The sequence below is a fragment of the Bacillus rossius genome, chromosome 13 (assembly GCF_032445375.1).
Source record: "Bacillus rossius redtenbacheri isolate Brsri chromosome 13, Brsri_v3, whole genome shotgun sequence".
NCBI lineage: Eukaryota > Metazoa > Arthropoda > Insecta > Phasmatodea > Bacillidae > Bacillus > Bacillus rossius.
This window is the reverse complement of record NC_086340.1, coordinates 24,575,086-24,589,088: the sequence shown is the minus strand read 5'-3', so window position 1 is coordinate 24,589,088 and position 14,003 is coordinate 24,575,086. Positions and strand designations below refer to the sequence as shown.

Here is a 14,003-nt window from a genome sequence, read left to right as displayed (position 1 = left end):
ATTGAAGTACGTCCTATGTGTTGTGAACAAGAGAAAAAAAAATTCCAAGGAAATTTGCCAATAAATAATTTTTATAATGTTACAAGATATACATGGTATCTTTGTACAACACATGGATATGGTTTTATTACATATATATTTAATTCGTTCTTCGAGATAATACTGAGTATTTGTTTCGAAAATTGGCGCATGATTTAAAATGTTAATTGATGTTTCTGTCAAGCATATAGGCTATATATTAAACCATGGACAATATTACCGAATATTAAATCATTTGACTTTATTTTGTTTTATTATGTGTGCAGTTGATAAATGAAAGCTATTCGGGGAATGGTTTTCACTTAACTTTTAACTGTTGGCGGTACTGGGACAACACAAAGCATAAATGTCCGGGTGGGAATCCCAAATCCAGTATCACTGCGAACACTTTGTTGGGGGTGTACAGTTGTTTCCATGTAGTTGTAAAAATTTGCGAATATATGTAATTTTACGTGAATATTTCTGTTTCATTGAAAAAAAAAATCTTACAATGAAATGAAGAGTAGAAGAAGAAATTACATGAAGCTCGTTGCTCACCTGGCAATCGGCCTTCTGTTAGAAAATGACTCCCCCCTCCCTTTTTGACAGGTATGTTAGTGTTGTAGCTGAAAGGTTTCTTGCATCACGTAGGGACCGGAAAAATTCGCGGGTTGAATGACCTGCAGGATGAACTCCATAGTTCGACGTACACTCGGTAAAATGCCACCCACTTATTGGCTGCTGTGTTTTGAGACGTCCCAACGTAGCAGCTTGTGATTCGATAAAGCTTTGGTTGGGTGTTTCTTACTGGTCCAGAGTCATCCAGGTGAGTTGTGAACCAATAGCAGAGGCAGCACTGAGGTAAAACTATTTGTATTTTAGCCTATCGCGAAATGAATTCGCGAATTTTTCCGGTCTCCATGCATCAGGCACGCGTCTGGTTGTAAAACGCTCTCGGTGCAACATCAGTGTTTCCCTCGCATTGCCGTCCGCTAGTCAGCGCGTGTGACGCATGTCGGCCTTCTCCTGACTCGCATGCATTTAGCTCGTCCGACAACCACGGCATAGTTGACGACAGTTTTCTGTGAGCCGCTCGTTTATATTGTTCGCTGTGAAGCTCCCTCCAGCGCTTCATCGGTCTAGTTGGCGACGCACCACAACGCCGAAATACCACAACGCCGAACGTACAATAACGCCGAAAACCATAACGCCGAAATGCCAAATTGACCACAAAGCCGACAGCTATAAAACTGCTGTGTACCACAACGCCGATTTACCACAACGCCGAAATACATTAACCCCGATAAATGTCATTGCAGGACTGCCACAAAGGTTAGGTTAGGTAAGGTTAGCACACAAATTCATTCAGTTGTTTTTCATTTTGCTCATGTGCCCCCCCCCCCCCTCCTCGCAGCAACATTTTTCGGCGTTACTGTATTTCGGCGATGTGGTACACAGCAGTTTTCTAGCTGTCGACGTTGCGGTCAATTTGGCATTCGGCGTTATGGTATTCGGCGTTATTGTACGTTCGGCGTTGTGGTATTTCGGCGTTGTGGTTACGACCCGGTCTAGTTCCAAGCATCCGTACATTGTAGGGTACTTGCGCTTGTCCAATTGCGTTCTCTCACCTTTTAACGTATTTACCACGAAATTTTTTTTAAAATCTCCCATAATTATACGATTAGGAACATTATTTCAAATTGGTGTAAATCAATTTCTTTGACATACGCCATTGCAATTGTGCACTGTTTGTCAAGGGCGAAATTTATAAATGCAAACTAAGGAATAAAAATGATAAAGCCTAAATCAGCTGACGTCAAACAGATAAACGCATCAATGAACCTAACGGGTACTGTGGACGACACGACGCCAGAAAAGACGGAACAAATTCAAATTTAAACATCAGACAGCACAAAAATTCCGTGAGAGTAATTTAGTCATGATTTGCAATTATGAACTTTTCTCATGACAAACAGTACAATTGATTATGTCCAAGAAATTGTATTGAATCAAAATTACTCATTCCATGAATCATTTTGAAAAAAAACGTAATTATTACAAATTGTTGCCTTAAGTGTTTTAAATATCATATTATTTTTTTGTGGCCTGAATAACATATAAGATAAAATCATGTCTAATTTGTTTATTGTTTAAGTGGCGTACATCGAATACGACCACTGGCCTGTAAGCGAGAGAACATATAAACCTACCTGTCCAGCATATTGTACGATTTAATTTCAACCACACAGCAAAGTAAATAAAAATGTATACTTATATACCGTAATCATGTAAGAGAAATCAAAATTTTGAAGTTGAAGTGAAGTATTTTAAAACATCCAGAAACGGTACCTACAAATTAAGGCAGTCTCGCGAAAAATAACCAATTTATAAAGAAATAAATCTCAGAAATTCCTTCGTTGAACTCTGCTAAATGGACCAGCGCTCTAAAACTATAGGGATTCTAAAGCACTTTGTTACCGCTTTGGTGCTCGTTAATTTAGAATAGAATACACGACCCTTAATATATGATTTAAGATAACATTTTGACAGAATATTTTTACGTTCATAAAACCATTTTCTGTGTTTGTGTATTTTGTATCTGTGCAAGTTTCACGGGCCTCCTTTTTTACCAAAATTGTTTTTATTTAATCTGTTAAAAATATAAATACATTTTATTTAGGTAGTGTTTTATGTGGGTCGGGTAAGAGTTAAGATTTTCGATCAAAATAGGTTGACAGAATTTAAGTAAATACTATTATAAAACCGGCACAATATTAGCTGTTAACTCTGAAAAATTCTTCAGTTAAATAAAATATACAATAAGCCGGCTAGACTGAACAAAATAAAAAATATATAAAAATATATTGTTTCTCAGTTGCTGTCGTTTTATAAAATTAGCAAATTTTACAAAGCTGTGGCTTGCAGTTTTACAAGTGATATCGTTGGAAAATGGGGTTTCCAAGAAATTTCCTTGTAAAAAGTTCAGACATTTTTTTACAGTGAGCACTTTACAAGTAACCAAGAAAGACCCACTGACATGTGCCCATAGTGTATGCGCGGTTTCACAAATTGTTATGTCAGCGGGGTTTTCATGTTTATAACATTTTCAGCTTCAAAATAAAACTTAATTAACAACTAAAATACGAATTTATAATCAGTGAAACATATTTTGACACATGTTTAATTTATATTTTAATTTAATTTTTTTCCACTGTTTTACAAAGTTTGTTATTTCATGCGCTTTTTCTGTTTAACTTTATTAATTTTATATTTAATACTGATGAAAATTGTTGTGTGACACATACTTTTTTAATTAAAACTTTAATTAAGCGGAGATTACTAGGGAATTGGTATGCGACCAAAATTGTAGTAAAATATAGGAAATGTATTAATTATAATTTCATGGAAAATTGCAGAAAAAATATTATGTATTTAACTAAGTCTGCATGAAATACAATGGATTAAAAAAATATTGGCGATGTCAGTTTTTTCCCGAAGTTTAATAGAAGATGCAACAATTGCTTGGTATATTTAACTAACAAACTCCCATTAAAACAGAATTGCGTTTCTTCCCGGTGGCGATTGGACCGTAGTTAATTTGTCACGTCCTTGAAGACTGCGAGCCGACGGCAACCTGTTAGAAATCTGTCGTGCGACTTCCCCGCAGAGCAGGGAAAGACCATTTGGCAAGAATTGTCTGTAATAGTACAAGAAATATATTGTAACTTTGTTCAAAACATGACTATGGTTATATTTGAAGATAAAAAATATGTTTTTCGAGATAATACTGAGTATATCTTACGAAAATTCACGCATAGTTTTACACTTTAATTTATTTTTTTATTCAAGCATATTTTTTTTAAACCATGAAAAAGATAATCGAATATTCGGAAAAAAATCCATTTTTTTTATTGTGCTTATTCATATGCGCAATACTAGAAGGCTATTCAAGGAACGGTTTACAAATAAGTTTTAACTATTAGAGGTACTGAGACAACACAAAGCATAAATTTCCGGGTAAGAATCCGAACCCAGTATTACTGCTAACACTATTTTGTAGCGATACAAATTTACAAATAGCTTTAAGTTTACATGAATATATCTTTTACATATAAAAGAAAAGAAAAAAATTACAGCCTGGTGGTTTAAAAATCCCCGTGAAATGCGCGAATTTCGCCAGTGCTAGCTTATCGGTTGCAGCGCGGTAGCGCGCAGCATGGTAGCGGAAGTTTTATGTATCTACGTTCCTCCCCCCCCCCCCCCGGCCCTTCTGGGTTCGGAGGTCAGATGCGGTGAACCGCAATGACTCATTACCACAGCACTCATGTGTTTGTGTTTGTGTTTCGCACGTGAACTGCGCGGAGATAGCACACCCCGGCGCAGATACGAACGCCAACTGCAAACAGCTGCACCTGCAAGGGTGCGACCCGACGCAGGCTTCCCTCGCGACAGGCCTGCCGGGTGTGGAAACAAAAGATAGCTGCGCTGTTTGCCCGAGAACCAGTCTGGTGTCGCGCCACGAGGGACACGGTATCTAATAACTAGAGACCGGAAAAATTCGCGAATTCATTTCGCGATAGGCTAAAATACAAATCGTTATACCTCAGTGCTGCCTCTGCTATTGGTTCACAATTCACCTGGATGACTATGGGCCAATGAGAAACACCCAACCAAAGCTGTATCGAATCACAGGCTGCTACGCTGGAACGTCTCACAAGACAGCAGCCAATGAGTGGGTGGCATTTGACCGAGTGTACGTAGAACTATGGACTTCATCCTGGAGGTCATTGAACCCGCGAATTTTTCCGGTCCCTACTAATAAGTAGAAACCTGCAACATCGCGGATTCATTGACCTCTAGGATAGACTCCACAGTCCTTTAAATACTCGCGGAAATGACACCTGTTCATTGGCTACTGACGCGTGAGACGTCTCAACTAGGCTGTCCGTAATTCGGCACTTTCTTGGTTTAGTGTTTCCCATTGGTTCACAGTTCCCCGGATAAAATGTGGGCCAATCGCAGAAGCGGTACGAAGGTATAGTTGTTTTGATTGTAGCATATCGCGAAATGAATCCGCGAATTTTGCATGTCTCTACTAATGAGAAATATTGATACTGTACTCGAGGGTTGTTCCGAAAGAAAAGTATCGCACTCATAGACCCATCGAATAACAAATATAGATTCCCTGTGATAGACTACGGATTCCTTTTCTTAAAAACATAGCGTTGATTTTTCCAAATCAAAAAAGAAATCCAGTGATAAACCAATCAATGTTTTTTAAAACAATTTTCAATTACAACCTAACTTAAAAAAACATTAAAAAAGACTGAATTATAAGACAGATTATCAGCGAAACGATCAAACAGCAGCTAAACCAAAATGTTAAATCCCAACTTAAAGTTTTTATATCTACAATCACTTAAAAACAATAGTTTATGTAATATTTTTTTTTCTAATGAGCTGTTTTGTGTCTTAAAAAATTTACTGCCTACCTTCAAAGGTAAATGTTTGAACTTATTTTGCTTGAAAAAATAACTCACATGCTAAAAGTATTGATTAAAAAGTACCGGTATAAAAATGTATCGGATACGAAAGAAAACTACTTGATACTAAAAGTACAGTTGTTCACTCATTTCTGGCTCTTTTCAATAAAAGGCGTTGTTATTTTCGTCTTTAAAATTTCTCAAAAAAAAAATTAATGCCTAGATTACACAAAAATTAATTTTTAGGTTTCAAAAATGCACATTCCACCCCCCTCTTTCCCCCGAAATAAACACCCTACCACCCAATTAATTTTTAATTATTTATCCTCTTAACAAATTAAACATTTTTTTTTTGCAAAGTTTCATCCACGGACCAATTTTCTTTTTTTCCAGTAGGTTTTTTGATACTATTTTACCTGTACCAGTTACCAACGAGCAGCCTGCACGCCCGATCATTTCCTGGTGCTTGGAGGCGAAGAGACGAGTGATGCGCGGGCCAGAGTTCGCCCTTAGCGCCCCAGGGCTTTAAGGAGCTCGTCCGCCCAGCCAGAAACGGCCTTGTTCACTCCTCGCACAACACCACAATGGCGCCGCGACCCCTTGACTTGCTAAACAAGTACTCATTAGCTGGTCTTTATACGTGAAGGTGGTTTCTTCTCGTTTTGAGAAATGGGCTTGGAATTTGGCGGCCGTTGGCGATGAAAAGGACTACTCCCCTCGCCCCTTTCGCCGCAAATTCCTTACAAGCGCTGAAACGGCTGAAACGTCTGGAATGCCAGACTTCAACGGAAGCCGACAGCCTGTTGCCGAAACCTCTTCAGAGTCTTCCTTGGCGCAAGCTATCGGAATCGATGAAGGGAACAATATATGTATCGCTTTTTTTTTTTGCTCTGTAATCGATACATCGATTCTTGAAAGGAAAATTTCTATTATTATTATTATTATTATTTCTTTTTCCTTCTACACTTCTGCCACACCCAAGCACATATACTTCTCGAGCGGTCATTGTTTTAGTCACTGAAGGTAAGAATAGCTTATATAGACACTTTTAAAGGCTATCTTTTTTTTTATCAGATAACACGAAAGTGCCGCAAGGGATATCATGTTAAAACAATGTAATTCCACTTAAAGAAGTACTGAAATTTAAAACCATTAATTTTTTAGTTCAACTTCTTTTTCTTTCTTTATAATACCAATCCTTAGAATCATATTAATCGTATTACTCTTCAAATGTGATTGGTTAACGACTTCTCGAAATAACCAAATCAAAAAAAAAAAAATCCTTGTATAAACACGTGTTGTAAAAGTATAATATTTCTCTCCGGTGAATTAATTAAATAACCGATTGTTCAAATTAAAAAAAAAATTCTAGAAACTAGAATGATTGTTGAATGATCCTTTAAATGTCAACCGTTTTTGATGTGTAAAAATCTTAGCTCTCAGTATACAGCATTTGGTAGAGGTAATTTAGTGAAAATGGAATGCAAGTCGATGAAGGGAAATGTGACACAAAGATGGTGGATCCACATGTAGCAACATAAACCCGTATATAGTCACTTTCGTAATAATTAGGGCACATACAAAATGTGCCAAATAAAACTGTATGATGGCGAAACTACCCTGTAATATATTTGGTGGACTAAAATAGTCATAGTAAAAAGTAATCTCAAGTTTTGAAATATCTATAAAAAACTGGTATTACAATTATTATGATTCACACTCTCCTTCAAAATTGATTTGATAGCACAGCGGTAGAGCCCGCGCTTCTTAACCTCAATGGACGTGGTTCGTATCTCGTCACTAGAACTGTTTCCTTTTTAAATTTAATTATAAACATAATATAATTATATAATTTAATAATGTTGAATCAGCTCAATAAGGTTAAAGTTTGTTTGTAGAAAGTATTTATTTTCATACTGATTTCAGTCGTTTAAGCAAAAACAATTGAACAAACATATACTTAGTTCTATAATACGTGTTTTAAAATATTTAAGATCAATATTTTAGCAATGCAATAGAAGTATAACATCTAATGTGTGCATAACTTTATAGTATTAACTGTTTATTTGGATTTAACTATATATGCGGTATTTAAAAAATAGGCTGTAGCGTCTGCACGTCAAAGTTAAGCGAAATATGAGCTAAATTATATCGAACTAGCAGACCCGGCCACGCGTTGCTGTGTTGCGAACTTTGGTCATCGGATTCTTGAGCTCTTCTAATACGTTGAAGTGGAGCCATTTTGCTCCGGGTATTGTTGAGATTCGATTTTTTTGGTGCCATTTGACTGAAAATGATAATTTTGTAATTTTTATAAACTTAGATTATAAAATTTGCAGGAAAGGTAGAATTAATTAATACTTACAAATTTTTTAACCTGAAATAAAATTTAACGAACTCTGATTCTCTAGCTAATATTATTTCTTTTATTATTATATCTATAGATTTACAGCTGAAGATAGATATCAATAATTGTAAACACGTGAGAATAAAATCAAAAATAATAAAAAAAGCGAGGTTACGTAGTACATTGATCAACGAAAATGTGCACAACATGAAGAAAAATAAAATTTGAATTGAAACGTAGCGCCATCTATGAGATATTTATGTCAGACAGTACAACAGTTGTCTGTAAATAACTATTTTAAGGCGCCATCTGTTTGAGACTTATGAAACTTACGATTAAATACACCAATCAACATTGATAATCAGTTTATTATTAATTATAAATTATTAAGACCATTAATCGAAATTAAAACTATCCTATCTCTCAAGTTGGAAAAAATTACACATAAATGCCAATTTTCATCGAAATCGGTTGACATGGTGAAGAGTTCACTGGAAACAAACATCAGGACACTGGATTTATACATATTGAGAAAAAGATGTGTCACTCATTCAGTTAGTAAACTTTCTTCATAATTAAGAAAACAGATTAGGTGCTTGTATAAAATTATATATACACTAGCTGCCCGACCCGGCTTCGCACGGCTATACTACAGGGAAAAGAAGACCAAATATCACATTTACAGTAATAATAAATTAAATACCATGGCAATTAATTTATTACAATGTTTTTTTAATGTATCGGAGAGAAAACGAATAGCAACTATGGTTTCCCGACTCTAGAGCACGCAACGTACAACTGGTGTACCCGTACTTCTCTTCGGCAGTCTGCAGGCAGTACACTCTTGCGCCGCTCATTTTATATGCCCCTACTTGCGGGTACACCACTGCAGCGCCTCGAATGGAAAAAGAAATCAAAGCGATGCCCGTTGCCATGTTCTGTTCAAACGTTTTAAATTCGAAAATTTACAGGAAATTTCCCTGAATCTAATCGCAGCGTCATCTGCCGGGTCGAACTGAAATTACTATAATTACTATAAGATACTATAAATGTTATAATGTTATAATTTATTTTACAAACTTATATTTTTATTTTCAAAGAGACATCAATACGTCATAAGTTGCATAGAATAAAATGAGAACTAACAATTTAAAATTGTAGGTTAAGTTGATTGTTATTTAATGCACGTCTATGCATAATTAAAAGTAATGAAAAATCGTGTTAAATACTCACTTTGATACTGCACCTTACATATTTTGCACAAAGTATATTTTTTTATTACATTTTAATATGTAGAATAAAATGAGAACTGACAATTTAAATTTGGAGGTTAAGTTGATTGGTATTGAATTCACGTGTATACTTACATAATTAAAATCACGAAAAATCATGTAAAATACTCACTTCAATACTGCACCTCACAAATTTGCACCTATATTTTTAATTACACTTTAAAATGTTATTTCAATAAATAATAATATAATAATCTCAATAACCAATTCTATTTTAATTTTAATGTAATAACAACAATTCATAAAATCCATCCAAAGATTAACAACAACACATAAATAAATACACAACACACACATATATATACACTGTAAACCTAAACCATTCAAAGATCAACAACAATTTATAAATAAAAAATTAATTAAATAAACATTTTCCAGTGGACCAAATTGTGAATCTAAACCATCCTCAAATCCCCGTGAACTCACAAAAAATTTCATCAAAATCGGTCCAGCCGTCTAGGAGGAGTTCAGTGACATACACACGCACACAAGAAAAATATATATAAAGATACATCTGCACTACGACAAAATATTACTTTCTTTTGAAAGAAAAAAAAAGAACTGGTATTGGAAAATAACAATTTCGCTTATCCGTAGTTGCTATCTGCGTTTAATGGTGGCAAACTTTTACCGACTCGGGCAGCGAATTCTAGCGGCGGGAGTAGAAAGTACGTGTGTGATTCGCATCCAGAAATTATGTTGTTTAAAAAACTAATATATTATTTATCGGTTTAATTTTCATGCTCAGCATATTTGAAAGAATTTTATGTTAAATAACGAGCAGGAGTTTTGTATAATAAGCTTATATGCAACGTGAACAATATGAGAACACATGAAATTTGCTTGTTACCGAGGTTAGATGTTCACACATCACTGGTGAGTATTGAAAGCACAAAATGTTCTTCTTGCTCATGTCCTATGCTGTTCAAATATTTCATATTGTATCAAACATTTGGTATTTTTTCCCGCTATTAAATTAATTTTTTTTAACCACAGCACGCATGAGCAATTTTATAAATGTGAAGAAAAAAAATGCATATGCCTTCAATAATTATTAAATAGTGATCTCCTGTGATGTTTAGGGGACAGTTTTTGTATAAAAATTTGCTATTCGTTTCTGCTTAAAAATATTTTAAGTTGTTATGTAAAAATTTATACAACGGTTAAGAATCTTTCGCTACTTCTGTATGTGTGAACACAATAACACTTGAAAAAAAAAAGTTTGTAAACGCAGTATTTGTCAATTTAAGCGAGGACTGTGTAATAAATGCAATTCTGTTTTCAGGAACCATTTTTGTAAATTTACCATAAATATTTTTTTTCTGAAAATAAATACTATAAAAATATATAATTTGTAAACATTTTATTTGTAAGCTCACGATTGGTTTTATAGAGTGATACAAATAAAGGTTTTAAAGCACCCAACTTGGCCAGTCTCTTAAGTGATAAGTAAAATGTTTGCGTGAAATAACTTTTTACAAAAAATTAAGAAACAAACTTTTTAAATAAATTTTACTACAGTTAATTTAAAGTAATTAATAATAATATTTTAAGATACCTAGACGTATCTACACAATTTTATTTTTTACTTTTTTGTGAAATACGTATAAATTTTAATGAATATTAAATGTGCTACTTTAATGTTAGGCTTGTAAAACAACTCTGTAAGGCCAAAATGTCAAAAACAATTCTTATACCTGTAATTGGTGGGTTGTCATCATGTCAACAACTATATAATTGGACATAGATGTTGCCCGCGTCAATCAAGTAAGTCGTTAGTCTGTATTTTATAATGTTTTTGTGTCTATTTGACGTGATACTGATAATTCAATGAATATGAAGTACCTATACTTTTTTAAGTACCTTAACAGAGACGCATACAATTACAATCATAAAACTAAATTAATATTTATAATATTTCATTCATCTTAGTCTAAGTCAGAAAAAAGTATAAATGTTTCAAAAAGGCTTGAAAACCTCTAATGGAAATATTTTGACGGCTTTGCTGTTTGATTCCAACATACGTGTGATTATTTATAATTAGTACTTTAGCATTTTTTAATTTAGAAAAAAAATTCATGTAATACATAGTTCTATTACAGAGCAAAATACATATATTATTATTTGTAGTAGTTACATTTGAACAATGCTAAACATTATTTCATGTCCATAAATTGATCTGATATATCTTAATTAAATAAAATGCATGCCCGTTTTATTTCCCACGATTTTAAATTTTTGACCTTTAAATGTATATGCATATATACTTATTAAACATGGGAGTAATTATATGGATTTTAAACTGTATTTTTTGATAAAAAAAATAAGTATTTATGTAATATTATTTACGTGTTTGGTTCTTTATAATCGAATTTTAAAAAATGGTAATTTGTCTTTATGTGAATCATTAACTTGACTTGCCAGTGATGACAACAGACATCGCTTTGTGTGTGTGTGTTTTTTTTTTTAAGTAAGTCCTTCGGTTTGTTATATACTTTTACGTTTAGGTAATATTTTTGTCAACAAACAAAGTGTAATTTTTGATGTATTTTAATTTTTTTTATTTACACTAACTCGAGATATGTTTTTCAGATGTAAACATGGTAGCTGAGCCAAAACCACACCAGACTGGTAGGAAAAGGCAAAATGTTGCGAAAACCGGGAATGACTGGTGAGTTTTTACTTCCCATATGTTTTTTTTTGTAATGGGAAATTGTTACGTCATTAACTTTCTGTGCTCGTATTTTTGTTTGTTTTTATGCATATACAGTTATTTTAATCAATTTTTGTTTTTGTTTTTTGTATGCTACTTTATATTTCCGAAAATGATGCTACCACATTTTTTACGTGAAATTTTATATTGTGTTTACAAGTATATGCTATTAGAATATCACTCTTAACTTAATTTTAAATAAACTGTGTTTACAATTTTGTTTTATGAAGTAAGTTATTAAATGTATTTCAAGTATTAAAAATAGTTGAAACAAAATTTAAATAAACTACTCAAAAACATATATTTCAATCATTCTTATTACTTCAGCCTATATAAGGCATTATCTGCAATTAAAATTTTAGAAGCTCAAAGATTGTGTATCTAATATCTGAAGTTTTCTTACGATTTTCACCTTCTTATTCAATAACAGTATTGTAGAATGAATGCATCAGCAATTTCCAAACTAGATAATTAACAATTGAAAGAATTTATAGCAAATATATGCCTCTAAAATTTTTAAAATATATTTAAACTGAGTAAAAAGTTTGTTTGAACGTACATTAAATTTGTTCGAATTCTGCTAAAAATAAATATATTTTGGTCTTAACAAAATGTAACCTAAAAATATAAGCTTCTCAAAGTCAGTGAAACTATCTTAGTAGAAAAAAAATATGGTTTCTAAAAAAGAAAATTTCAAGAGGACCAATTATTTTACTCACTCAGTTGTCAACATTTCATACCAAGTAATCAAACAAATAATATTTAATGCTAAATTTGATTCTTTATATTCATACATATCTTTACTGATATAACGCACACTTTAGCTCACGTATCAAAATCAATTAGTAGTATTTAGAATGTCTGTCACTTAAAAAGCTACTATTGATTTAAAGTACACCTAATCAGAATGTTAATACCAGCATAGATATATGTACTTTCCTTTCACTTATTCAAATCATAAATTGAAATTTTTTTAAGCCAATTAAAGTACGGCTAAATATGAGTTATTAGACTCATCAAGCAATGTAAAATAATTCTAAACAGTGGCATATGATTTATTGAACGTATTTTCCGCCCCGTAAATGTAATCTAAATAAATTATGCAGTTTTAATAAATAATTCAACATGCTCTTCAGACGAGTTTTGAGAAATTTATAACGTTCCTCAGATGAAAACATTATTTTATTTGAATAAAAATCTTTTAAATTGGAATGAAATTGACCAGAGTGATACCATTTCAACATAAACAATCAAACATAATTCTATAAACGTTGGTTTAGGAAATTTTTGTATAAATGTTTTAACATAATTGACAAAAAAACTTAGTAAATAAATTATAATAATTATAAATAAATTATCTACAATATAAATATATACATTGTCATTGAGAAGAAGGAAATGTCACTCTCAGTTAAGTATTATTCCTTTTAGTATAAATATATATATAAATAATTTTCCTTTTTTATTACATTGAATACCTGTACATTTGTTGTCTGTTCTGAATTATAATGTTTAATAGTATTGTCGTATGGTACATTTCTCAAATTCGTTTTCAATATTTGAATGACTTATATTTTCCAATAACTATGTGGTTCTTTCGCAATCTTGTGGTTATTTTTCCCACATATTTTTTTTTTTTTGTGTGCAAGTCGTTTGTCCAGTCTTGTCCAATTCTCCCCAACATGTCAGGGTGGAGGAAAGAGTAAATGTTAGCGCGCCTTATGTAAATGCTATTTGTTATCCGTGAGGACTAGGAGGCAGACCTCGAATATACCGATGGACAGTTACAGAACACTGCTGTCGAGAAATCATAGACTTCGATGACCTCTTCGGAGAGTATTATTAGTTTAACGTCAATCAACTGTCTTTATTTGCATCGCATTTTGATAAAACGCAGCACAAACAGTGTTAGAAATGGGCCGTACAGACTATCACATGAACGAGGGCTTTTTTTTTTTTTACTAATTCATGTATTTACACACAAATTATTTCATAAGAAATATAGTATTAACTTTGTTTTACATAGAACTAGTTTGAGATAACACTTGGTATCATATTCGTCAGAAATTACTGCGTACTAAAAATCTGTTTTTGTCTGTTTGTGCTTAAACATTTACCCGAGTCTATCAGATTTCAAAACTCTCTAGATT

At 32.9% G+C, this 14,003-nt stretch overlaps 1 protein-coding gene across 3 annotated transcripts in view; it reads left to right on the top strand.

Moving 5' to 3' along the window:
• The window catches only part of LOC134538386 (uncharacterized), an 835,281-nt gene that overhangs the window by 568,073 nt on the left and 253,205 nt on the right, over positions 1 to 14,003 (top strand). For all 3 annotated transcript variants that reach the window (XM_063379668.1, XM_063379669.1, XM_063379667.1), the window contains one exon: positions 11,733 to 11,811. In XM_063379668.1, coding sequence (XP_063235738.1) covers positions 11,733 to 11,811 — 79 coding nt within the window. The remainder of the gene's footprint in view (positions 1 to 11,732; positions 11,812 to 14,003) is intronic.